The following is a 27,995-nucleotide window of genomic DNA, read 5'->3' on the forward strand; positions in this document are numbered from 1 at the left end:
GTATAAAAAGCAAGAGGCCTGAAGGGTGGTGGAGTGGGGGAGGCACTGAGATTATGTACTTAAGGAAGCCTGAAAGGTTGCAAATGTGAAGCAACCCCACCCCCCCCCCCCCCCCCCCCCAAAAAAATAGTGCAGCCAAAACATTCAAACTCTTGAAAGGGCAGAAAGGAACCTTGAGTATCCTAAATCCTAAGTACTATGAAGTCAAGATGATTAGAGATATTAGAAGAGAAGATGAATGAATTTATTCATAAGATTTTGTGATTTTTTTGACATGTATTTAATTTTTGTGAGTGCTTATTATTTGATAGCTTTTATTTTATTGATTTTAAATGGGGTGGCTGTGGAAATCAACACGGTTGACTTCAAAAAGGACTTTGGAAAACACTCTTGCCCTTTCATGGGATGAGATCGTTGCTAGTGAGGTCAGCATCTGTGACTCATCCCTACTTTCAGGGATTTTAATATGTTTTTGTGAATGGGAATGTTTTTAGGAATAGTGAAATAAGCATTTATGACTGATTAGTTGAGATTTCACTATAAAACAATCAGGGTACTTTGCTGACAAATTTTAGCAGTATACAATAAACAATTCAAATTACATTCACGCCCAAGAAATAAAATCACTGCACACTTGCAACATTTGCTTCTTTATGCCAGAGCATCTAAAGTTATGTTTTCCTAACTTTGCATAGCTGACATCAGGTACTGTCTGTGCCATAGCTCTTGTATCCTTGTAAATAGTTTCCTCGACTGTGCAGTCACCTTTATGATTATTGAAAGCACATCAGCCATTTTTTTTCATCGCTAAGGGAGCAAGAGGAACTTCGCACCTCAGGGTTAAGCTTAGAAGGTTGTACAAATTGTAGATGTATATTAGGGAGGAGGCCTTTTGTTAAAAGAACACTTGTCTCCTGCCAATGCAATATGGCCGTCTGCATATGCGCACTGGTCTGCACAGATGTCACTCTGCTGCACCCAAAACATGGGCTTTGTAGGCAGGAAATGTATACAGGTCTCAATAGCTGCACTCTCACCACACATGGACTGGCTCCCAATTATATTAAATAATTGTCAAAGAGCCATCATTAACAATTCCCAAAAGAGGCAAGAAAAATATTGCTGATGCTGCAACTCGGAAGCAGGGAACTCTGGAGGCATTCAACACAAGACACTGCCTGAGTGTCTCCAATATTTTCTGTTTGTTTCTTTAAATTATAGACTTTACTTCTTCATTAAAATGGTGCAAAGTTTCTTTTTCTCTTTGACACTGAATGCATTTCAATCTAGCGGTGTCAGGCTTGTGAAATCCTGTTCTGCTCCCAGTCTGATACAACGCACTCATGCCTGCATGAGTCTATAAAACAGTAAACATGGTGGAGAAACTGTAAAACTGTGCATGCACGGCGTTAGCAGCAAAGGTAGCCTTAAAAGAATCTCTTAAAAATATCATTGAAATTTGTAATGAATATGCTGATCGTGTAATTCCATGTGCTCAACTTTCCCAGGTGTCCTTTATTCAATTGTAACAAAGCTTAGTTCTGATTTATGGTTAATTGAACCATGATAAACATGGTATTCTACACATCGAAAATCTCTTCAGGAAAATAAAAACATTTCTTCAAAGATACTGTGAAGAATCCCAGGCATTAACTTAATTAATGTTTGTTTGCTTCATTAGAAAGCAAGTAGTGCCTCTGTTATAAAAGCTGCCTTCATAAATATCAGTGATTATGTGGAAGTCCTTCTGGTTTCACATCGTGTGAATGCTTATGGAAGACCTCAAAGTGCCATTTTTAAGCGCTTTTGGATGAGCTTGATTCCTCTGCATTGAGTCAGATCCACATTTCAAATGTTTTGCTTGTCTGTCAGATCTCTTCTCACAGAATTCTCTGCAATGCTTTATAACTAGGTAACTCATCTCACAGAGGTTTAGCAGTATGCACAAAACTGAGGAGGCAACCATGAAATAGAGGAAGATGGTCTTTTCAGTCGGCCGACCAACAAAACAATCCACTACATTGGGGCAAGGACTGATGTCACACTTCAGAAGGTGAGGAATAGTGAACCCATTGTATATCCGCACCAGCACAAACAAGAAACTTAATTCAACTCCTGTTTTGAACAGTAGACTAAAGAAATAGGTCCACCACAGTCCCCCATCTATGTTCCCTTTGTCTTTATACAGTTTCTTTTTGTACTTCTTCTCCCTGTGTTCCCTGTAACCTACGTGCATGACAACCAAGAGAGAAGGGGTGGAAACTAAGATAAGTTGCAGTGCCCAAAGTCTTGCATGGGACACTGGAAAGAAGTGGTCAAAACACACATTTTCACAACCAGTTTGCCTTGTGTTGCAAGTAAAGTCCTTCTGCTCATCGTTCCAGACACGCTCTGCTGCCACCACGTAGACAAGGACTCGGAATATGAACATAACACTCAACCAGATTCTTCCCACAACAGTGGAGTATTGATTCACTCCACTTAAAACATCACGGAGTAAACTCCAGCTCATGGTTCCTTAATTTGCTGAAGGATCTGCAGAATGGAGAAAAGAAATTCAGAAACAACACACTATAGAGTTTATTGAATTAATATGCTGAGGATTAGGGGGATTAAGCAATGGCTTTTCCACCACATATTTTTATAATATATTTTAACAACAACTTGCATTTATCTAATACCTTTAATGTAAAAAAACTTCTGAAGGTATTTCTCAGAAGCGTTATAATACCCACATAAGGGCAGCTGACCAAAAGCTTTGTCAACGAGGTGGGTTTTAAGGAGAGTGTTAATGGAGGAAAGTGAGGTAGAGAGGTGAAGAGGTTCAGGGAGGGAATTCCAGTTGTGATTTACATATAATTGAACACTACAAAACAATCTTATCAGTTCTTCCTGCACCATTACAAAGACTTGGAAGTTTCTCAATGTCTCAAAGATCAACAACAAAAACTTACATTAACATTTTTAACATAATAAAAGGTCTCAAGGTGCTTCACAAGAGCATTATAAACTGAGCCACGTAAGGAAATATTAGGTCGGATGCCCAAAAGTTTGGTCAAAGATTAGATTTTGGGGAGTATTTCAAAGTAGGAAAGCGAGGTGGAAAGATGGAGAATGTAGACAGGGTATTCCAGAACTTGAGGTCTAGGCAACTGAAGGTACAGCCACAAATGGTGAAGTGATTAAAATCAGGAATGCACAAGAGACCTGAACTAGAGGAGCGTAGATGTCTCGCAGGAATGCGGGGCTGGAGGGCAGGGATAGGGAGGGAGGAGGCCATGGAGGGATTTGAAAACGAGGATGAGAGTTTTAAAATCAAGATGTTGCTTGACCAGGAGCCAGTGTAGGTCAGTGAGCACAGTGAGTGATAGAGGAACAGGACTTGATGAGAGTTAAGAGACAGTCAGCAGAATTTCAGATGACCTCAAGTTTACAGAGGGTAGAATGTGGGATACCAGCCAGGAATAGTCAAGTCTCGAGGTAATGAAGGCTTGAATGAGGTTTCAACAGCAGATGGGCTTAGAAAGGGGTGAAGACCAATTCTTTAATAGTTTAACCAAGGACCAGAGCACTACACCTTCAGTTTGAAGGTCTTAGACTTATATTTGCAAATTGTGTAAATGCCCCTCACCCACCAGAAGTATGAACCCTAAATGAACCCTAAATTGTGAGGGTTATCCCAATGGTTTTCCATGTAAAATTGTGAAGGAGTTTTCCCTTACATAACCCTGGTGGACAATTCAGAGCTAAAAGCTGAAATTCAGAAAATTCATGCGGTGCTCCAATGATTTGGCAATATACCTGCTTATTATGTTTGCATTTTTGAAAAACACTGATTTACTCATTCCCAGATCCCTTTCAGGCTTCTCCATTGATAGAGTGATTCTATCTGCCCATTTGTTTTCTAGCGAATATTTTGCACTGCCATAGTTCTGATCACATGCAAATAATTTTCAGATCCTTTTGTCTGCCTTCCCTAATTTAAAGGCCAATTTTTTTCTAGGTAGATTTAGAATATCAAAGTTGAGATGTGATGGCATGAATGTTACATGACACTTGCCAGCCCAAGCCTGGGTATTGTCTAGGCCTTGCTGCATTTGGACATGGACTGCTTCAGTATTTGAGGAACCACGAATGGTGCTGAACGTTGTGCAATTATCAGCGAACGTCCCCACTTCTGAACTTATGGTGGAAGAAGGTCATTGATGAAGCAGCTGAAGATGGTTGGACCGAGGACACTATCCTGAAGAACTCCTGCAGTGATGTTCTGGAGCTGAAATGACTGACATCCAACAAACACAGCCATAATCCTTTGTGCAAGGTATGACTATAACCAGTGGAGAGTTTTCCCCCCCAATTCCCTTTGACTCCAGTTTTGCTAGGGCTCCTTGATGCCACAGTCGGGCAAGTGCCTGCTTGATGTCAAGGGCAGTCACTCTCACCTCACCTCTGGAGTTCAGCTCTTCTGTCCATGTTTGAGCCAAGGCTGTAATGAGATTATTTTCATATGTGTCAATTGGTAAGGGAACAGGTGAGTGCATTCACTTCTTTCATTAGATAGAAGGCCTGGGCAGAATTTTGCCCTCAGTGGGCATACGGGCCCTACTGACTCAGCGGCAGGCAGACAGCCGACCCCCGCTGCTGAAACGGGGCCCGCTGCCATTTTGAGTGGGCAGGCCAATTAAGGCCCGCCCAGCGGCCTTCCTGAGCAGGGGGGAGAGGGAATCCCCAGCTGTCAAAGTGCGCTCTTTCACGCATGCAAGCAAAAAGAGCGCACGGCTCCCTGAGACAAAGTGCTGTCTCAGAGAGATTACTGACAGTGTACAAAAGTTTAAAAATAGAAAAATAAAAATATTATTAACATGTCCCCCTCATGTGACAATGTCACACGAAATGGGACATGTTAATAAAAATAACATAAACTTTATTAAACTTTTAAGAACGAACATGAAACCTCATCCCACCAGCAGGTCTTTAATGATCTCAGTTAGCCCATCAATGGCCTTAATTGACCATTGACAGGTCAGCGGGCGGACAGCTGAATGTGCTGTCTGCCAGCCTTCCTCAAAATTTAAAGGGACTGGGATGATGTCGGGGGCTCCTCCAGACGTCATTTTCCCGTCAGCGAGCGGGCCCACCCCCAAATCGCCGACGGGAAAATTCTGGCCCCTATGTCAGCTCATTAATTTTACCCGATTGTGCAGGATTACTTTTCTTTAACTTTCCTTTGGTATTACAATGTGCTTGGCTAATGTGCTACAGGTTATCTAAGTTGCATTTTCAGTTCTTAACTAGAGTGGCAGTTAGCAGCCAAGTTGAGTATGTGTAGCCAGAATAAGAATGCTGACAGCAAGGTGCCTTTCAGCTTTGGACCTGTTCTGCTTATGAATACAGTTTGCCAGATGAAAATTTTTATTGTATGTATTGTCTAATGATATGAAGTACTGAGTGAATAATAATTCCTGTAGAATTCCTTGCATAGTAAATAATTTGTTTTTTTTTAATGGTACAAATTTTATTACTCTGGATTCTACATTTTAAAATAAAGCCTAACCTTGGAGATTAATATGTGGAGTGGTTTCATTGAGAGGTCCAAATTAAAATAAAAGCAGACCTTTCAATTGGGTTTCTTGGTTAACTTTTTTTGGAAATTGATGTCATGTTTTGAATTAGGCAACTTCACAGCTGAGTTTACCTATAGATTAGCATCAAAGCTGTTTTGCATTGACACAAATTACTGGCAGTATGTAAATAGGAACAGCTGGCCTTTGGCTGTCAAATTTTAATTCGCTTGGAGAACTTGTTTACAGACTGCAATAATCTTTAGCAAATATACCGTCTAGTTTCATTGCATTCTCTTATTCACAAATTTGATTAATAGAATCAAAAACCAAATCAGAAACAAATTCCAATTTTTCTGGGATGAATATTTGTTAAGTGTGGGGAATGGTGTATTTATTATGCATTTTGTAACCGATGTCAGAACTGGCTTTGTGTAAATCGTTCCGTTGTAACAGAGGGGTTCATTCATCATCAGCAATGCATTCAGTTATTCTTTTACTATGGAACACCTGCCTCACTCTGTCAGCAATAACACTGAATTTGTCAATTTTCAAGGCCTCATTAATTATGCAATAATCGTCACAGGCCTTAAAGCTCCAGGCTCCTGAGCAATAGTGATCTGTCAGTAACTAAATGATGTTCAGCTCATTTCGGGTATTAATATTTGTTTAGTGTTTCACTTTTTAATTTGTTTTATTTTCTAAGTTAACATATACAATACTGAATTTTGCATATATATTTAATTAATATATTGAACTTTAGTCTGTCCCCTGTCTGATTTAGTGCAGGCCAGAACATTACTTTTTTTTCTGGGGTGATCTGGACTGTTCAAGGTGAGGATGTCAGTACTGCAGAATGGATCAATCTTTCACTTTTTGTACTTGCTGCCAGTACCAGGGACACCAATGAGTCAGAGTTCTGGAGGTCAGGAATATAGAGACACAATAAGCAACTTTTTTCTTATTCATTCATGGGACGTGGGCTTTGCTGGCTATGTCAGCATTTATTGCCCATCCCTAGTTGCCCTTGAGAAGGTGGTGGTGAGCTGCCTTCTTGAACCACTGCAGTCTATATGGTGTAGGTACACCCACAGAGCTGTTAGGAAGGTGGTTCCAGGATTTTGATCCAACGACAGTGAAGGAATGGTGATATATTTCCAAGTCAGGATGGTGAGTAACTTCCTGGTGGTGGTGTTCCCATCTATCTGCTGCCCTTTTCCTTCTAGAAGGTAGTGGTCATGGGTTTGGAAGCTGCTAAGGAGCCTTGGTGAATTCCTGCAGTGCATCTTGTTGCTGTTACTGTACGTTGGTGGTGGAGGGAGTGAATGTTTCTGGATGTGGTGCCAATCAAGCAGGCTGCTTTGTCCTGGACGGTGTCAAGCTTCTTGAGTGTTGTGGGAGCTACACTCATCCAAGCAAGTAGGGAGTATTCCATCACACTCCTGACTTATGCCTTGTAGATCGTAGCCAGTCTTTAGGGAGTCAGGATGTGGGTTACTCATCACACGATTCCTAGCCTCTGACCTGCTCTTGTAGCCACAGTATTTATATGGTTAGTCCAGTTCAGTTTCTGGTCAATGGTAACTCCCAGGATGTTGATAAAGGGGGATTCAGTGATGGTAATGCCATTGAGTGTCAATGGGCGATGGTTGGATTCTCTCTTGTTGGAGCAACAGCAAAAGAAGTGTAATCCCTACACCGTCTACACTTGTTTCATTTATTCTTGAGCATCTATTTTTAATTTCATTTTGCCAGTTCATACCAGCTATTGGCTTAAAAAGGTCATCCAAGGGTGAAGTTTAAAACGAGCTCTGAAGATTATGGGGAGGATTATTTCTGCGCTCAGTAATTGGTCAGGCAGTGGGCATGGCCTGGAACTGCGAGGGAGCATCGCATTTTCCATGGGTATACCAGTTCACATTAATCTAAGTAACCTTTTAATTGGAGATAAAGTGGACGGGCCACCCAGCGTCAACCTAGGCACTGGAAAGGACAATGGCAAACACTGCCCTTCGACACTGCAAAGTTCTCCTTCCCAACATCTGGGGGCTAGTGCCAAAACTGGGAGAGCTGTCTTACAGACTAGTCCAGCAACAGCCTGACATAGTCATCCTCACGGAATCATACCTTACAGATCATGTCCCAGAATCCACCATCATCAGCCCTGGGTATGTCCTGTCCCACCGGCAGGACAGACCCAGCAAAGGTGGTGGCACAGTGTTATACAGACGGGAGCGGGGTGCCCTGCAAGTCTTCAACATCGACTCCGGCCCCCATGAAGTCTCATGCCATCGGGTCAAACATGGACAAAGAAACCTCCTGCTGATTACCACATACCATCCTCCCTCAGCTGATGAATCAGCGCTCCTCCATGTTGAACACCACTTGGATGAAGCACTGAGGGTGGGAATGGCACAGAATGTACCCTGGGTGGGGGACTTCAATGTTCATCACCAAGATTGACTCAGAACCACTACTGACCAAGCTAACAAAACCCTAAAGGACATAGCCGCTTGACTGAGTCTATGGCATATGGTGGGTGAACAACAAGAGGGAAAAACACACTTGACCTCATCTTCACCAACCTGCCTGCCGCAGATGCATTTGTCCATGACAGTATTGGAGTATAAGAATGACCACTGCACAGTCGTTGTGAAGACGAAGTCCTGCCTTCATATTAAGGATATCCTCCATCATGTTGGGTGGGACTACCACCGTGCTAAATGGGATATATTTCGAACAGGTCTAGCAAATCAAGACTGGGCATCCATGAGGCGCTGTGGGCCATCAGCAGCAGCAGCAGTACTCAACCACAATCTGTAACCTCATGACCTGGCAAATCCCCCAGTCTACCATTACCACCAAGGCAGGGGATCAATCCCATTTCAATGAAAAGTGCAGGAGGGCATGCCAGGAGCAGCACCAGGCCTACCTAAAAATGAGGTGTCAAACTGGTGAAGCTACAACACAGGTCTACTTGCATACCAAAGAGCATAAGCAGCAAGTGATAGGTGGAGCTAAGCAATTTTACAACCAAAGGATCAGATCTAAGAACTGCACATCCAGTTCTGAGTGGCAGTGGACAATTAAACAACTCAGTGGAGGAGGAGGCTCCGCAAGTTTCCCCAACCTTAATGATGGAGGAGCCCAGCATCTCAGTGCAAAAGATAAGGCTGAAGCATTCGCAACAATCTTCAGCCAGATATGCTGAGTGGATGATTCATCTTGGCCTCCTCCAGAGTTCCCATCATCACAGATGCCAGACTTAAGCCAATTCAATTCACTCCACATGATATCAAGAAATGGCTGAAGGCACTGAATACTGCAAAGGCTATGGGTCCTGACAATATTCCAGCAATAGTACTGAAGACTTGTGTTCCAGAACTTTCCCTTAGCCAATCTGTTCCAGTACAGTTACAATGCTAGTATCTACCCGGCAATGGGGAAAATTGCCCAGGTATGTCCTGTACACAAAAATCAGGAAAAATCCAACCCGGCCAATTACCACCCCATCAGTCTACTCTTGACCACCAGTAAAGTAATGGAAGGGGTCATCAACAGTGCTATCAAGCGGCACTTGCTCAGCAGTAACTTGCTTACTGACTCTCAGTTTGGGTTCCGCTAGGGTCACTCAGCTTCTGACCTCATTACAGCTTTGGTTAAAACAAGGACAAAGAGCTGAACTCCAGCAGTGAGGCAAGAGTGACTGTCCTTGACATCAAGGCAGCATTTGACCGAGTATGGCATCAATGAGCCCCAGCAAAACTGGAGTCAATGGGAATCAGGGAGAAAACTCCCTGCTGATTGGTTCATACCTAACACAAAGGAAGATGGTTGTGGTTGTTGGAGGTCAGTCATCTCAGTTCCAGAGCACCACTGCAGGAGTTCCTCAGGGTAGTGTCCTCAGCTCAACCATCTTCAGCTGCTTCATCGATGACCTTCCTTCCATCATAAGGTCAGAAGTGGGGATGTTCGCTGATGTTTGCATAATGTTCAGCACCATTCGCGACTCCTCAGATACTGAAGCAGTCCATGTCCAAATGCAGCAAGACCTGGACAATATCCAGGCTTGGACTGACAAGTGACAAGTAACATTTGCGCCACACAAGTGCCAGGCAATGACCATCTCCAACAAGAGAGATTCTAACCAACGTCCCTTGACATTCAATGGCATTATCATTACTGAGTCCTCCATTATCAACATCCTGGGTGTTACGATTGACCAGAAACTGAACTGGACTAGCCATATAAATATTGTGGTTACAAGAGTAGGTCAGAAACTAGGAATCCCGCGGTGAGTAATCACTTCCTGACTCCTCAAAGCCTGTCCATCATCTACAAAGTACAAATCGGGAGTGTAGTGGAATAATCTCCACTTGCCTGGATGAGTGAAGCTCCAACATCTCTCAAGAAGCTTGACATTGTCCAGAACATAGCAGTCCACTTGACCATCCACAAACATTCACTCCCTCCACCACCAAAGAATAGCAGCAGCAATGTGTAACATCTACAAGATGCACTGTAGGAACTCACCTCACCTCCTTAGACAGCACCTTCCAAACACATGACCACTAACATCTAGAAGGACAAGGGCAGCAGATACAGGGGAACACCACCACCTGGAAGTTCCCCTCCAAGCCACCCACCATCCGCACTTGGAAATATATCACCATTCCTTCAGTGCCGTTGGGTCAAAACCTTGGAACTCCCTCCCTAATAGCACTGTAGGTACCTACACCACAGGAACTGCAGCGATTCAAGAATGCAGCTCACCATCGCCTTTTCAAGGGCAAATAGGGATGGGCAATAAATGCTAGCCTAGCCAGCGAAGCCCACCTCCTGTAAATGAATTTTAAAAAACCCAACTCTTACGAAAATGGCAGCTGAGCCAGTCTGCTCCCGTAATTACAGATTAGAGCACTGAATACAATCACTGCCAGGATCATTTGCAGCATTACCCAGGCCTGTCCATCAAATCAAAAGCAAAAAACTGCAGATGCTGAAAATACGAAACAGAAACAAAAAATGCTGGAAATACTCAGCCGGTCAGGCAGCATCTGTGGAGAGAGTTCTGATGTAAAATCCAATCATATTGAGGTTCCTGCTACCTAGGGGTGCCTTCATTCTGAGGTTATTAATTAATCCTGTCACATTACACAATACCAAGTCAAAAATAACCTGCTCTCTGGCTGGTTCCAGAATGTACTGCTCTAAGAAACTATCTCAAAAGCATTTGATAAACTCCCTTATTTATTCCCTTAAAAAGTCAGTGGCATGAATATTGCAGTGGTAGATTTTGTTGTTCTTTTAGTTCTTCAATGTGTGTGACGTCACACTTTGACAGTGATATGCATGCTTACTCCTCAGCCTGGAGCTTCCACACAATTGACCCAAAACATTAACTCTGTTTCTTTCCGCAGATGCTTCCTGACCTGCTGAGTACATCCAACATGTTATGTTTTTAATCCTGTCCATCAAAGCACTGTTCTTATAGCTCTTTAGGACCCCATTTCTCATAAGACCAGAGGGACATCTTGGTAAAACCCATTCTTCCTGCCCCATCAAGCACATGGAATGGCCTTGATACCAGAATACGAGAAAAACATTTGCTACTTGATTTTAGCCTGGTCAGTGCTTGGAAAACAGTTGACTTTGGTTCCCTGAATTCAGCTATTTTCCAGCCAGCCACACAATGAGAGTTGAGAAAATGAATGGTTAGCAGCTGTGCTGTGTGTTTATTCTCCTCATCTATAGTTTCCAAAGTAAAGGGCATAGTTTTGCTTTTAGCACAAACACCCCAAAATTGCACCTATTTTGAAAAGTGTTTCTTTCCCTCCCCTCCCCCCACTAAGTTTCCACTCAAAAGCATTTGGATATCAACGAAGGCAAAACTCTGAGTGATGATTAATCCACTCTGGGGACATGGCCGGATTTATGCTCAGGGCCTGCTTCTAGCAGGATATTTTTAAAACTAGCACAAAGGATCACAGAAACTTAAATTGTTCTGTATGCAATATATGGTTAAAATTTCATGATTTCAGGGCAAATACGCTAAGAATATCAAAGCAATTGTGTGGAAACTCCAGGCTGAGGAGTAAGCATGCATATATCACTGTCAAAGTGTGACGTCACACACATTGAAGAACTAAAAGAACAACAAAATCTACCACTGCAATATTCATGCCACTGACTTTTTAAGGGAATAAATAAGGGAGTTTATCAAATGCTTTTGAGATAGTTTCTTAGAGCAGTACATTCTGGAACCAGCCAGAGAGCAGGTTATTTTTGACTTGGTATTGTGTAATGTGACAGGATTAATTAATGACCTCAGAATGAAGGCACCCCTAGGTAGCAGGAACCTCAATATGATTGGATTTTACATCCAGTTTGAAAGGGAGAAGAATGGGTCGAAGACTAGTATTGTAAACTTAAATAAGAGCAACTATGAAAGCTGAGCTAGCTGAATTGAACTGGGATACCAGGCTAAGGGATAGATCGATAAAGAAGCACTGGCAGACATTTAAAGGGATATTTCAGAATACTCAGAATAAGTATATTCTTGCTATAAAGCAAAATTCTAAGGGGAAGACCCATCATCCATGGTTAACTAAGAGGTTAGGGAAAGCATCAAACTTAAGGAAAAAGCATATAACTGCACAAAGATGAGTGGCAGGTCAGATAACTGCTCAGAATATAAAGAACAGCAGAGAATGACTAAAAGGTTAATCAGGATCAAGTAACATATTAGCCTGGACAGAAGATTGGCTAGCTAGCAGGAAACAGAGAGTATGCATAAATGGGTCTTTGTCCAATTGGCAGGATATGTTGAGTGGAGTCCCACAGGGGTCTGTGCTCGTGTCTCAACTTTTTACAATTTATAACAATAACTTAGGTAAGAGGATTGAAGGCATGGGAGCTAAATTTGCAGATAACACAAAGGTAGGTAGGAAAGTATGTTGTGGTGAAGGCTTAAGGAGTTTGCAGACGGACATAAATAAGTTGATAGAGTGGGTAAAAATCTGGCAGATAGAGTATAATGTGGGAAAATGTGAAGTTGTTCGCTTTGGCAGGAAGAATAAAAAAGCAGAGTATTACTTAAATGGAGAACGACTGCAGAATTCCGAGGTACAGAGGGATCTAAGTGTTCTCATGCATGAGTCACAAAAAGTTAGTATGCAGGTACAGCAGGTAATCAAGAATACTATTGGAATGCTATCCTTCATTATGAGAGGAATTGAACATAACAGTAAGGATGTTATGCTTCAGTTATACAGGGCATTGGTGACACCACGCCTCGAATCCTGTGTGCTGTTTTGGTCTCCTTATTTAAAGGAAGGATGTGAAAGCATTGGAGGCAGTTCAGAGGTGGTTTACTAGATTGATACCTGGAATGAGCGGGTTGTCTTATGAGGATAGTTGGACAGGCTGGGCCTGTTTCCACTGCAGTTTAGAAGAGTGAGGGGTGATTTGATTGAAGTAGATAAGATCCTGAATGGTCTTAACAAAGTGGACATGGAAAGGATGTTTCCTCTTGTGGGTGAATCCAGAACCAGGAGGCACCGTTTTAAAATTAGGGGTTACCCTTATAGGACAGGGATGAGGAGAAATCTTTTCTCAGAGGGTTGTGTGACTTTGGAACTCTGGTGGAGGCAGGGTCATTGAATATTGTTAAGGCAGATGTAGATAGATTCTTGTTTGGCAAGGGAATCAAAGGTTATCGGGAGTAAATGGGAATGTGGAACTCGAAACACAAAGAGACCAGCCATGATCTCATTGAATGGCAGAGCAGGCTCGAGGGGCTGATTGGCCTACTTCTGTTCTTATTTCATATGTTCATATTTTAAGTTGAATAATGTTAACTGAGTCAAAAGCTATAACTTCCAGCGGCAACAGCAGCTTAGCAAATGACGCCAACCTCGAAAACAATAACCCACTATCACACCTGGTAGCTTCTGTGGCAGAACCTGCCTCTCAAGTATTGGCCTCTTCAGCAATCAGCAAATGTGCACCATGTGAAGACACCCCATCTGAAATGGATTGTTAACTGTCTGTCCATCATCTTCCATAAATGTAAGGATGCCAGAACTGAACTGAACTACTTCAATGAAATTATATTCTAGGTGTTACATAAATAAGGCAGCCAAAGCAATATTTCTTCCTCTATATATTCCATCTACACTTTACATAAATGCAACCAATTCTCATAGGGCAGGATCTTTAGGTTCAGCGTGCAGGCACGATTGGCTGGCCTGGGAGCGACCGGGGAATGAACCGTCACTCGCAATCAGTCCCTGACCACAAATTCACACTGGCTGCCCAATTAACAGCCAGCGTGAAGCGTGCACTGAAATGCTCAACGCTGCCAGGGTGGAGGTGGGAGGAGGGCAGGCACTGATGTAAGCGTGGGCGCGGGGGAGCACGGAATGAAAGCTCCTTGAAAGCAGAGAGCTGCCTCAGGGAGATAAAGAATTTAAAACCAATAAATAAAGATTTTTAAGTCCAGATAAAAATGGCGACGCATCAGAATCAATCACCTGAACGTGTACATGATGAAAATTCCATCCATACATTTTTTTTTAATTTAAAATGAAAACCTCATCCCGCCCTTGATGGAGGTTTCATCAAAATGCAAAGTCCGCCTGGCAGATTTGCCCGTCTGCCAAATGTAAGGTTGGGCGGACCACAGAAAATCAGGGGCAATTGGAACTTTAATGGACTTAATTGCCCTCTTAATTGTTGGTGGGCGCACTTCTGCCTTTTGCACTTGCCCTCCGACCGAAATATCACGCGAGTGTGGGATGACATTGGAACCTCGCCCGACATCATCACGCGCTATCTTACACTTGAACGGTTCAGGCGCGCAACCGCATGCTGACCTAAAAATTTTGCCCATAGGCTTTACTTTGCTAGCTGTTCCTCCTTCAGCAATGGAGAGTAAAACAGAGAGTTTAAATGCATTCAGAGAAGTGTATTTATTTGTGGTAGAACCAGCCCCTCTTTATCAAGTTATTTTCTTAGCACCCCATCCCCGGCCCTTACACCTCCTGTTTTTCCAAAGTCTCTCACCAACTGTGACCAAGGGACCCGAGACGTGACTTTCTCTCTGATATCCATGAAGGGATGTATGAAAGAATCTCAACAGTTCTCTTCCCCCAATCTTACATCCCAACATGAGTATCTCTGAACCTTCATTCACAGTATAGGAGACTGGGTACAAATCTGCTCTGTGCCACTGAACCCAGCTTTGGTGCTGTGAGGCATTGTGCTTTGCCATCACCAACAATGAAGAATAGCAACATAAAGTAGCAAGGGGGAGGCAGTGGTGTAGAAGTAATCCAAATGGCCAGGTTAATGCTCTGGGGACACGGGTTCAAACCCCACCATGGCAACAGGTGGAATTTAAAATCAATTAATATATCTGGAATTAAAAGCTAGTCTCAGTTATGGTGACCACAAGACCATTGTCATTGTTGTAAAAACCCATTTGGTTCACTAATGCCCTCTAGGGAAGAAACTCTGCCACTTCTTCATGAGCACTGTGTGGTGGTCATTCCTACCATTACTGTCATGGACAGAGGCATCTGAGGCAGGCAGGTTGGTGAGAACAAGGTCACGTATTTTTTTCCCTCTTGTTGGTTCCCTCGCCACCTGCTGCAAACTTAGTCTATCAGATATGCCCTTTAGGACTCATTCAGCTTGGACACTCCTTCACACTGGAGATACCCTCCATTGTATTGTGTGGCATGACCACCCTGCTAAAAAGGATAGATTTCAAACAGATCTGGCAACACAAAATTAGGCACCCATGAGCCATGAGCCATCAGCAGCAGCAGAATTGTATACAATCACAATTTGTAACCTCACGGCCCGGTATATCCCCCAATATACCATTACAATCAAGCCGAGGGATCAACACTGGTTCGATAAAGGGTGCAGGAGGGCATGCCAGGAGCAGCAACAGGCACACACTAGGCTACTTGCATGGCAAACACCAAAAGCAGTATGTTACAGACAGAGATAAGCGATCCTACAACCAACAGATCAGATCTAAGCTCTGCAGTCCTGCCACATCGAGTCATGAGTGGTGGTGGATAAGTAAACAACTAACAGAAGGAGGCAACTTAACAAATAATCCCATCCCTCAAGATGGGGGAGCCCAGCACATCAATACAAAAGACAAGGCTGAAGAATTTGCAAACATCTTCAGCCAGAAGTGCCAGGTGGGTGATCCATCTCAGCCTCCTCCTGAGGTGCCCAGCATCACAGAAGCCAGTCTTCAGCTAATTCGATTCACTCCATGTGATAAATTACTGAAGCCATTGGATATGGCCCCTGACAACATTCTGGCAATAGTACTGAAGAATTGTGCTCCACTACTGGCCATGTTCCTAGCCAAGCTGTTCCACTACAGCTAAAACACTGGCTTCTACCCAGCAATGTGGAAAATTGCCCAGGTATTTCCTGTCCACAAAATTACCAACTGGCGAATTACCGCCCCATCAATCTGCTCTCGACCATCAGTAAAGTGATGGAAGGTGTCGTCCAAAGTGCTATCAAACAGCACTTACTCAGCAATAACCTGCTTATTGATGCTCAGTTTGTGTTCTGCCAGGACCACTCAGCTTCTGACCTCATTACAGCATTGATCCAAGCATGGACAAAACAGTTGAGCACCCATGGTGAGGTGAAAGTGACTGCCCTTGATATCAAGGCAGCATTTGACCGAGTATGGTATCAAGAACCCTGGCAAAACTGGGGTCAATGGGAGTCAAAGAGAAAACTCTCCACTGGTTGGAATCATACCCAGCACAAAACAAGATGGTTGTGTTTGTTGCAGGTCAATCAACTTAGTCCCGGGAAATCACTGCAGGAGTTCCTCAGGCTAGTGTCCTTAGCCCAATCATTTTCAGGTGCTTCATCAATGACCTTCATGGGCTGACAAAAGGCAAGTAACATTCACGCCACACAAGTGCCAGGCAATGACCATCTACAACAAGAGAGAATCTAATCATCTGTCCTTGATATTCAATGGCATTACCATTGCTGAATCCACACTATTAACATCCTAGAGGTTACCTGGGGGAAACTAAGCTGGACCAGCCAAATAAATATGGTGGCTACAAGAGCAGGTCAGAGGCTGGGAATTCTATGGAGAATAAATCAACCCCTGAAAAAGGCTATGGGCCCTGACAACCATTTACAGCCTTTCCACCATCTACAAGACACGAGTCAGGAGTGTGATGGAATCCTCTCCACTTGCCTGGACGAATGCAGCTCCAATAACACTTAAGAAGCTCGATACCATCCAGGACAAAGCAATCCGTTTGACTGGCACCACATCCACCAGCTTAAACCTTCACTCCCTCCACCACTGGCTCTTAATGGCAGCAGTGTGTACTATCTCCAAGATGCACTGCAGCAACTCGCCAAGTCTCCTTTGACAACACCTCCCAAACCCGCAATCTAGGAGGGCAAGGGCAGCAGATAAATAGGAAGACCACCACCTGCAAGTTCCCCGCCAAGCTACTCCCAATCCTATCGAGGAACTATATCGCAATTCCTTCACCGTTGCTAGGTCAAAATTTTGGAACTCCCTAACACCGCCAAAACTGTAGCGGTGCAAGGAGGCAGCTCACCACCACCTTCTCAAGATCAGTTAAAGATGGGCCATAAATGCTGACGTTGCCAGTGCCGTCCACATCCCGCAAAAGAAATTGAAAAAAATGCAATATGGGTAAAAATTTTCTTAGTTTTAATGCTCATTTTAACAGGATGGATTTTCTTTCTCCTGTACTGTACATACTCAGATTATACTTGGGCCCTTCCCTCAAAGGATTTTATGTACCTTTTCATTATGAAAGCTAATTGAGGATGTGGTTTTTTTTTTGCCCCTCCTTTACCTCCGGTTTGTTTCAAATTCCAATTGGCTGATTTGGCACTGCCATCTGTCTGTTAGTTTTTAACATCATGACATGGATTATTGTAAATCTGTTTAATGCTGAAAGCAATTTCATGGACAAGGTGTAATTCCTTTTGTCCAGCAGACATGGAATGCGTATTTAACTTCTCTCTCAGAGGGTGGATTCTTACCACTTTTGAAAATATTCCTCAATGGGATAAAATGTAAATCCTGACCTCAATAGTCTGTGAGTCCCACCCACCTGCATGATCTTCCTGGAGATGCCCCACACAATTAGAGACAGTAAGCGGGCTCCGCAGGTGAGTGGGCAAGTGGAGGCACCCAAAGATCTGGGCAGCCGGCAGCCTGACTAGGAGAGGTGGGCACTTTCGATGTAGGAAGGGGATTGTGAGGGTGCCTCAAGATGGAGGCAGCACCTGAAGACTACAAAAAATATTTAAATTATCATGTGGCCATTGTGGAGGGGCACCCCTGTACAGGACAATCCCTAGCTGTGGCTGTGGTCCTCTGGCACTCGACTCTCTAAGAGAGTGACAAATTAAAAGAGGTCTCACTGGCCCCATGACCTGCCTCAGTAGGCTGCCTTCAATCACCTGCTGGCTTTGGCCTCAGCAGGACACCTGTCCACTCCCAGTAAGACTCCGCTGGAATTACCAATTTGTCCATAAGTGGGTACTTAATTGCCACTGATTAGCTACTTGCTGCTGCCAGGCAGGTATCTGGTGCTGGTATCACCCCAGCCCCAGCACGATTGCTAGGAGGCAGGAATGTGTCGGGGAGCCAAGCCATCTTTCCAGTTTCCCCCCAGGTCCCGCCTCCAACCCCATCTCCATGAGTCTCATAGGTTTCCACCCAGAATTTCTGTTGCTTCCAGTTTGCTACACTTACATATTATACATGCTGTAGTGATAAAGGCAACAAGTCTGTTTTTAACATTTGCAGCACTCAATAAATAGAGGCAACTAAAAGAGGAAAAATGGCGCTGTAGTAACAATGATATCAATGGCATTTAATTTTCCAGTTCTTGGTACCAAAATTTTAGTGACATGCCAAGAAGCAAGAATATCTTCTTGGGTGTTAATGATTTAGTTGATTTTAATATTGCACACTTGGGAGGAAATAACTATGCTATAAGTCTATATTCATGCAACATAGCATTCTGCCACACATTCACACTAGTTATACTGTTAGAATAACTTATTGATCTTTAAGTAACAATGCAATTTCTTTATTACTAAGGTTGAAGAAAACATCTGCCCTTTGAGTGACTGACAATATACCTGCCACATTCATTCAATATCAATGAAGCCGTGGACTGTGAGGGAAAGAATTAACTTGTTTAAGTTATCTTCCATTGGGAATGATGAAAATGAGGTTCTGCTGATGCGCTTGATACTAAGCACCACCCACTCCTCGCTTCCTCCACTGCAACCTCTCTTATTTCCCTAGGTCATGATACACCTCTTTCCTTTAGATTTTATAGTGCAGAGGAAGACACCCATGGGTTTAGTTCTAAGTATTTTGTAATAATCAGCACCAAACAAACACTGAATTTCTAAATTTATTAATACCAAATAGAAGAACAAACCAACAGGAACAAATTAAAGTGTATGCTGCCAAAACAAACAGATGAATTCAATTATTGTCTCAGTTAAACAGACTAGTGTAGGTTATTGCTTTCCTCCAGAGACTATGACACATTACACAAACCCGTTCCATTAACAATAATTACAGTAATAAGAGGTTGGTTATTGTTCTCACTGCTTTCAAAACCGAAAGCCAGGTCCACATTCTCTTCATAACTTCAATTCTTTCACTCACTCAGCAGCAAAAACAATCACCCTGTTCCAAAAAACAACTGAGATCAGTTTTAACTTGTGAGCAATACCACAGGCTCCATCAGCAGGGTTCAGAGCCCTGTTTCTCCAAATTGATTTGATGATTGCCTACTTTTTAAAAATTTATTCACAGGATGTGGGCTTCACTGGCTGGGCCAGCATTTATTGCCCATCCCTAGTTGCCCTACTTTCAAAGTGTGTGTGTGTGTGTGCGTGTGTTTGTGTATGTATAATTTAGATCCAACTTAATGGGATCATAGAATCATACTACTTCAAAGAGATCATTCAGCCCATCATGCCTGTACTGGCTCTTTGAAATCACTGTCCATTTAGTCCCACTTCCCTGCTCTTTGACCAGAGTCTAGAATTTTGTTCCTATCCATGTATTAATCAAATTCACTTTTTCTGTCATCTATGTAAATTAGTCAGAATCCAACAGGTTTTCAAAGGTGTTGAGTTGTGAATCTCTGTATTCTCATTTAATTTCTGGTACCTGGCTTTGAAACCAATTTGGATGGAAGTCCCTCCTATCTGCGAATTGTAAGATGCTATAAGCATTGAGTTTAATCAATATCACCCTATTTTTAAGTAGGTATGTGGGTCATAGCACAGACTAGTACTAAACTGGAAATTTAACGCAATGTCACAAAGTTAGTAGGCTTGGGAATTACAGTGATTTACCCTGAGGCAAAGGAGAGTACTTGAACATTGGGTGGCTGCTATTTGTGCTGCAGTGGAAGCTATGACATTGACCATCAGACGCTGCATCATATTTGAGTTTGTATGTGTACTAACAGAGTTGGCCACAAGTTCCATACTGAAAAGGATGGGCTCCAAAATCTACACAAAGCCCCATGACAAGTTGGTGTTAAATTCCTCCACACTCCCCTGGCAGCGACTGCGGGCTTGCTGACAGGTCTGCTGATGCACCAAGCATTTTCTCATCAGTGTTCTTCTCTAGGCTGCTCCATCAAAGTGCTCACCTAAATCCTCTGCAGCAGAGCCTGTTTTTTGTCCTTGCCCCCCACTGAGCTGGCACATAGCCCTCTGCCCTGGATGCTCATGATATCCGCCCCCTTCTGATTAGCCAATCAACACTGAAGTAGCCATACCAAGGTTCAGGAGCAGCCAAACACTTTCTGCATAGATGTGGTGATACTAACAAGGGCGGGCGGGCGGCAAGCCGATCTCAATTTGCCATGAGGAGGGCAAATGCAAGGCAGGCAGCCAGCACAAACAATCCGAATAAAATATGCTCAACTGGAGCTTGCCGGTGGAAAGCCGGCAGCTGGAAGGATATAACCTGTTGAAGATGACGACGGTACAAGTTAGACTTGCTCGCCACCAGTGTGCCTGTGTCCTAAAGCCATCTCAGGCTTTATTGTGGACCGCGCTGAAGGGGCAGCACTGCCCGAGAACAGCTCCTGTCCCTTTCACAGGGTGCGGCTCAAATTATGTAAAACAACAGTTGACAGCAAGATCAGATCATGTTATAGCAGTTGCTCCATTCATTGACTTGCTGGCTCACAGCTCTCGCACCCTTCCTCAAATTTAGCTAGGTACCAATGAACAAATTCCATCAAAATGCACGCGGCTGGGCTCTCCAGGCTGGGGTTTTTTTACACTTTTATAGCTCATTTGTTGAGGGTGGATGTCTAGTTTGTCGCATTTGACCTTACGACGCTTGAAAAAAAAGGGAAACGAAGAAGATCTTGCCATACGGTTCGGCAAACATTAATGTTGCCAGGCAACCCCCAGACACCACCACCACCACACCCTCTACTCCTGCCAAACGCCTCTGGGAAGAAGGTTGCCTCAAGGTGTCTAACTGAGCCACACATGTCAATGGGGCTCCAGGTTTGATCCTTGGTCTGTGCCGAGTTAGCTGATCGACGCTATAATGGATCTCAGGACCCTTGGGCTGAGTTGGGGTGGTGGGGGGGGGGGTTGGTGCGGGGAGGTCGTAGTCGGGTGTAGGGCGGGAAGTGCAGCAGAGTTCCTGCTCCAGATCTGCATCTAGTGGGAACATGGCGTGCCGGTAGACTCTGAGTGAGGACAGCGTTGTGCTCCACGATGACATTTAAAATGATCGAATCAGCTGCCGACACTGGGTGGGTTTAAAAATCAGAAATAAAGGCCGCTTGGCAAAGAATAGGGGGCTGCCATCGCTCACGGAGCCATGAGTCAAGAGAGGATCAAATTACATTTAAAAACTCATGACAGGTATTTCGGACCCAGCGCAGTTTTAACTCGGTGTATGTGAATGAGTTTCGAGTGAGTTAAAATTGGGCCCTTCAATATCACGGTGAGTTGAAGGTCCGGATGCTGCCCCATTCACAACATGACTGCAGGGAAAAGACGGCATCAGTCCATCACCCTTTGAGTAATTCAGTGTTGCACTTCTATTATTGCAGAAATGAGCTACCATTTATTCAGATCACCTTTTCTGTAGCTACTGCATAAAATGTTACCCAGGAAATGGTTAGAAAAATCATGGAACTCTGTAAAGTAGATAAAAAGAGGTTAAAAGTTTGAGAAAGCAGGAATCATTGTGGCCTGTGCATCTCTTTATATTAATGGCACTGTTAAATGAAATTAGGCAGAACCTCTACCGGATTTTGACTTGACGAAAACATAAAATAAATTAAGGAACAAATGTTCATCCCAATTCCACTACATGGCTTGGATGTGCGAAATGTAGCAGAGCTCACATAAACTCACGTTCCGAACTCCGATCTCATTGTTCCTCGGAATTAAAATACAAAATAAATGAAAGGATTTACCTTGTAACTGCTGGCAATTCAGTCTTCTCCAGATTACCGCTCCAACAAGTTTACGATGTAAATTGAAAAATGATCTTCTCCATATATAAAAGCAAACCGGGAGTCTTCACAATAAGTTCTGTTTCATTGTAGGTTGGAAGTAAAATGATCTGCTTCTCCTTCCCTCACTATGATCTCAGAAGGTGTAACCCGAGTTTACAGCGCTCCTGTAACTACCTCCAATCGTTCAAATTAGAACCACCCTTAACTGCCAGTTTCTGTTTTTAGAAACATTTAATTGTACAAACAATGGCTATATTCTCATACAATTTTCCTCCTTTCAAAAGAAGTGGTTAATTAAAATAAATATTCCTGAAGGAGTGACCACTGCATTGAGGTGCAGTGTAAGGGTATAGATGATAAAAGCAAAAAACTGCGGATGCTGGAAATCCAAAACAAAACTAAAAATAAAACTACCTGGAAAAACTCAGCAGGTCTGGCAGCATCTGCGGAGAAAAACAGTTAACTTTCGAGTCCATATGACGCTTCAACAGAACTACGTAAAAATAGAAGAGAGGTGAAATATATGGTGGTTTAAGGGGGTGGGGTGTGACAAGTAGAGCTGGATAGAGGGCCAGTGGTAGTTGGAGATAACCAAAAGATGCCATAGACAAAAGGACAAAGAGGTGTTGAAAGTGGTGATATTATCTAAAGAATGTGATAATTAAGGGTAGAAAGCAGGACCAGCAAGGTACAGATGGCCCTAGTGGGGGTGGGGTGGGGTGAAGGAATCGAAAATGGCTAAATGGTAGAGATAAAACAATGGATGGAAATACATTTAAAAATAATGGAAATAGGTGGGGAAAGAAAAATCTATATAAGTTATTGGGGAAAAAGGGGGGATCGGAAAGGGGGTGGGGATGGAAGAGAGAGTTCATGATCTAAAATTGTTGAACTCAATATTCAGTCCGGAAGGCTGTAAAGTGCCTAGTCGGAAGATGAGGTGCTGTTCCTCCAGTTTGCATTGAGCTTCACTGGAACAATGCAGCAGGCCATGGACGGACATGTGGGCATGAGAGCAGGGTGGAGTGTTGAAATGGCAAGCGACAGGGAGGTCTGGATAAAGCTTGCGGACAGACCAAAGGTATTCTGCAAAGCGGTCACCCAGTCTGCGTTTGGTCTCTCCAATGTGGAGGAAACCACATTGGGAGCAACGAATGCAGTAGACTAAATTGAGGGAAGTGCAAGTGAAATGCTGCTTCACTTGAAAGGAGTGTTTGGGCCCTTGGATGTTGAGGAGAGGGGAAGTAAAGGGGCAGGTGTTGCACCTTCTGCAGTTTCATGGGAAGGTGCCGTAGGAGGGGGTTGAGGTGTAGGGGGTGATGGAGGAGTGGACCAGCGTGTCAGGGAGGGAACAATCCCTGCAGAATGCCGCCGGGGGTGGGAGGGTGAAGGGAAGATGTGTTTGGTGGTGGCATCATGCTGGAGTTGGCGGAAATGGCGGAGGATGATCCTTTGAATGCGGAGGCTGGTGGGGTAAAAAGCGAGGGCAAGGGGGACCCTATCATGTTTCTGGGAGGGAAAGGAAGGTGTGAGGGCGGATGCGCGGGAGATGGGCCGGACACGGTTGAGGGCCCTGTCAACCACCACGGGTGGAAAACCTCGGTTAAGGAAGAAGGAGGACATGTCAGAGGAACTGTTTTTGAAAGTGGGATCATCAGAACAGATGCGACGGAGGCAAAAGAACTGAGAGAATGGGATGGAATCCTTACAGGAAGCGGGGTGTGAGGACCTGTAGTCGAGGTAGCTGTGGGAGTCAGTAGGCTTGTAAAGGATATTGGTGGACAGTCTAAAACCAGAAATTGAGACAGAGAGGTCAAGGAAGGGAAGGGAAGTGTCAGAGTGGACCATGTGAAAATGATGGAGGGGTGGAAATTGGAAGCAAAATTAATAAATTTTTCCAGGTCCAGACGAGAGCATGAAGCAGCACCGAAGTAATCATCGATGTACCGGGGAAAGAGTTGTGGGAGGGGGCCAGAGTAGGACTGGAACAAGGAATGTTCCACATACCCCATAAAGAGACAGGCATAGCTGGGGCCCATGTGGGTATCCATAGCCACACCTTTTATTTGGAGGAAGTGAGAGGAGTTTAAGGAGAAATTGTTCAGTGTGAGAACAAGTTCAGCCAGACAGAGGAGATTAGTAGTGGATGGGCCTCTGTTTGAGAAAGAAGTGGAGAGCCCTCAGACCATCCCGGTGGGGGATGGAGGTGTAGAGGGATTGGACGTCCGTGGTGAAGAGGAGGCGGTTGGTCCAATTTCCACCCCTCCATCATTTTCACATGGTCCATCTCTGACACTTCCCTTTCCTTCCTTGACCTCTCTATCTCAATTTCTGGTGATAGACTGTCCCCCAGTATCCATTACAAGTCTACCAACTCCCACAGCTACCTCGACTACAGCTCCTCACACCCCGCTACCTATAAGGATTCCATCCCATTCTCTCAGTTCCTTTGCCTCCGTCGCATCTGTTCTGATGATCCCACTTTCAAAAACAGTTCCTCTGACATGTCTTCCTTCTTCCATAACCGAGGTTTTCCACCCACAGTGGTTGACAGGGCCCTCAACCCTGTCCGGCCCATCTCCCACGCATCCACCCTCACCCCTTCCTCTCCCTCCCAGCAACATGATGGGGTCCCCCTTGTCCTCACTTATCACCCCACCAGCCTCCGCATTCAAAGGATCATCGTCCGCCATTTCTGCCAACTCCAGCATGATGCCATTACCAATCACATCTTCCCTTCACCCCTCCTGGCGGCATTCCACAGGGATTGTTCCCTCTGGGACATCCTGGTCCACTCCTCCATCACCCCCTACACCTCAACCCCCTCCTACGCACCAACATATGCAACCGCAGAAGGTGCAACACCTGCCCCTTTACTTCCCCTCTCCTCACCGTCCAAGGGTCCAAACACTCCTTTCAAGTGAAGCAGCATTTCACTTGCACTTCCCTCAATTTAATCTAATGCATTCGTTGCTCCCAATGTGGTTTCCTCTACTTTGGAGAGACCAAACGCAGACTGGGTGACCGCTTTGCAGAACACCTTCGGTCTGTCCGCAAGCATTACCCAGACCTCCATGTCGCTTGCCATTTCAACACTCCACCCTGCTCTCACGCCCACATGTCTGTCCTTGACCTGCTGCATTGTTCCAATGAAGCTCAACGCAAACTGGAGGAACAGCACCTCACCTTCCGACTAGGCACTTTACAGCCTTCCGGACTGAATATTCAGTTCAACAATTTTAGATCATGAACTCTCTCATCCATCCCCACCCCCTTTCTGATCCCCCCCTTTTTTTCCAATAATTTATATAGATTTTTCTTTTCCCACCTATTTCCATTATTTTTAAATGTATTTCCATCCATTGTTTTATCTCTAGCTATTAGCCACTTTCGATTCCTTCACCCAACTCCACCCCCACTAGGGCTAACTGTACCTTGCTTGTCCTGCTTTCTACCCTTAATTAGCACATTCCTTAGATAATATCACCACCTTCAACACCTCTTTGTCCTTTTGTCTATGACATATTTTGGTTATTTCCACCTATCACTGGCCCTCTATCCAGCTCTACTTGTCCCACCCGCTAGTTTATATTTCGCCTCTCTTCTATTTTTATTTAGTTCTGTTGAAGAATCATATGGACTCAAAATGTTAACTGTGTTCCTCTCCACAGATGCTGCCAGACCTGCTGAGTTTCTCCAGGTATTTTTATTTTTATTTTTGTTAAGGGTATAGATGACCCTTGACTACATCATCGAGCATCTGTTCTTCATGTGACAGTCTTGTGGGTAAGGGGTAGAAATTCAGGGTTTTTTGGCCAATAATTGACAGCGGCACCCAAACTGTGAGATCTGAGGCTTGGTCCAGATGGGCCTCGGGTCTGGTGTTAATTGAATTGAGCTACCAGTGGCTCCAGAGGCAGCCTGCATGTTAGCGGTGCTCCAATTTGGTCTGTCTGCCTCGCAACCGGCAGCCCTGAGGTAAAACCCAGGTGACGATGGTTGGGGGACAGGTAACAGCAAATGTCCGGAGAGCTGTGGAGCCAGAAGGAGTTCGGCTATTCCTCCCAACTCCACAGGAGGGTAACATAAAAAAAAATCTCACCTTCTGGTCATTGCTGCTGCAATCCCAACTACAACTGAGTGGAGCAGGCCTGGCCCCTGTTCTGCTCAGCAGGCACAAATCTTGATGAGGGGCTCCTACACAGCAGTTAGGCCTTTGTCTAGCTTATACAAGGGGCTTAAAATCAGCCTAAAGTGGCCATCCAGGATAGCTGAAAATGGCCAACCTGGAGCACAGGATTTATTTCAGGTGTCCTTAAGGCGAATGGCATTGTGAAATGGGTAATCCAGTTTCTACTCCTCAGTTAACTGCTGCATCAATTATAGGGCCATAAAACTGATTGCAATGCTGTCTTCAACTGATGGCAACAGATACAAGCTTCATGAATTGCTGGATCATGATGATGTGTGATGACCATCTTTTGTTTCTTTCTATTGCAAAACAGGGAGTATTTTGACCACAGAGATAAGATCAGCTAGTTGAGCACAGACTGGTAATTAAACTTGAGACTTTACTGGTTTGCATGGTTCTGCTTTGGACCATTCAGTGTACTACTTGCCAATGAGACATTGAGAGAGCTCCCAATGAAAGCTTTACATGTATTTATAGGATGCGAACTATAAACTAGTTGGTATGTTTGTTTTAATGGACTCAATTTACATGAAAGTTTCTGTCTGTTTTTTCCTCTACTTTTCCATGAGACTCCCCGTTATAACACAGCAGATGGTAAATGCTGAGCTGTTCAAATCCCAGGGGGAAACTTGAAACAGCTGTCACAACTGATTTTCAATTTGTATAAATTCTGAGGTGCGTGCCCTACATTCAGTAGTAATAAGATCACCAAGTCTTATAGGATTTTATAAAACTAGATTAGACATTTGTTAATAAGAGAAATGATTTAAATACATACATAGATCTCTAAATTACTGCTATGATAACTTCTAAATCCCCTAATCAATCTAACTCCCAGTTACACTTTTGTTAAGGTGACAGTAAGATACATAGATTTTAAAAGACCCAGGCAAAGAAACATGATACCCTGAACAAGTCGAATTCTGACTGAGTTTTCTTAACTTCAGTCCTTTGAGGACAGCAGCTTGAGGCAGTGATGCTGAAGGCTTTTCACACACTTGTAAGAACTTAAACATGCCTTCCCTTACAAACAGTCTTCTCTTCTTTATGCATATCTTCCTCTCTGAATGCAAATACCCATTGTTTCACTACCAGTAATCTTTGGGAAAAATAAACACACTGTTTCTAAACTTCACCTGGCTAGGTGACATGTTTCACCCCTCCTTTGAAAACAATCTGGTCTGGTTTATTTCAAAATGCAAATATTCCCTTGACACCTATGTTTTTAAACTTCCCCATGTTTACCTATTTAACATTTCAAACCTAACCTCTCTTCTTAGATCAAAGCACCCAGACTAATTCAATTAAGTCACACACACACACACACACACACACACACACACACACACACACAGAAATATAGACACATTCCACTATTACTCTATTTCACAATAAATTCCAATAACATTATGTGAATTAGTATGTCTTCTTGACAATCCCCTTTCAGCTTTCCTTTCTCTTTCCTTTTCCCAGGTTTTTCTAGAAAATGTTAACCCCTCTCAGGCAGAAACACATTCTTTAGAGATAGTGAGCTCTGCCATCACTCACCTACTTTCAATGAGTCATTCTTCAATCTGACACCATCATTGCAACGATAGTGAATATTATTGATATTGTTTCTCCTTTCTCGCAGCAACACAAGTTCTAGAAATAAATGGC

General features: G+C 43.8%; 1 protein-coding gene across 2 annotated transcripts; it reads right to left on the reverse strand.

Annotated features, from left to right (window-relative positions):
• Positions 1-138: 138 nt before the first annotated feature.
• Positions 139-27,995, reverse strand: LOC121278392 (gap junction beta-7 protein-like). 2 transcript variants are annotated; one of them, XM_041188768.1, is made up of 2 exons: positions 27,885-27,995; positions 139-2,535 (listed from the first exon to the last, which is right to left on the reverse strand). In XM_041188768.1, exon 2 carries the CDS (start codon positions 2,510-2,512, stop codon positions 1,754-1,756), a length of 759 nt encoding a protein of 252 aa, XP_041044702.1. In that variant the 5' UTR covers positions 2,513-2,535; positions 27,885-27,995; the 3' UTR covers positions 139-1,753. The 2 variants fall into 2 exon arrangements, with proteins under 2 accessions (XP_041044702.1, XP_041044701.1); XM_041188767.1 differs by lacking the exon at positions 27,885-27,995 and adding an exon at positions 22,103-22,598.

The sequence above is a fragment of the Carcharodon carcharias genome, chromosome 5, assembly GCF_017639515.1.
Source record: "Carcharodon carcharias isolate sCarCar2 chromosome 5, sCarCar2.pri, whole genome shotgun sequence".
NCBI lineage: Eukaryota > Metazoa > Chordata > Chondrichthyes > Lamniformes > Lamnidae > Carcharodon > Carcharodon carcharias.

What these genes read in the sequence shown, in the direction of transcription:
- LOC121278392 (XM_041188768.1), bottom strand. Translation starts at nt 2,512, where the DNA reads ATGAGCTGGAGTTTACTCCGTGATGTTTTAAGTGGAGTGAATCAATAC.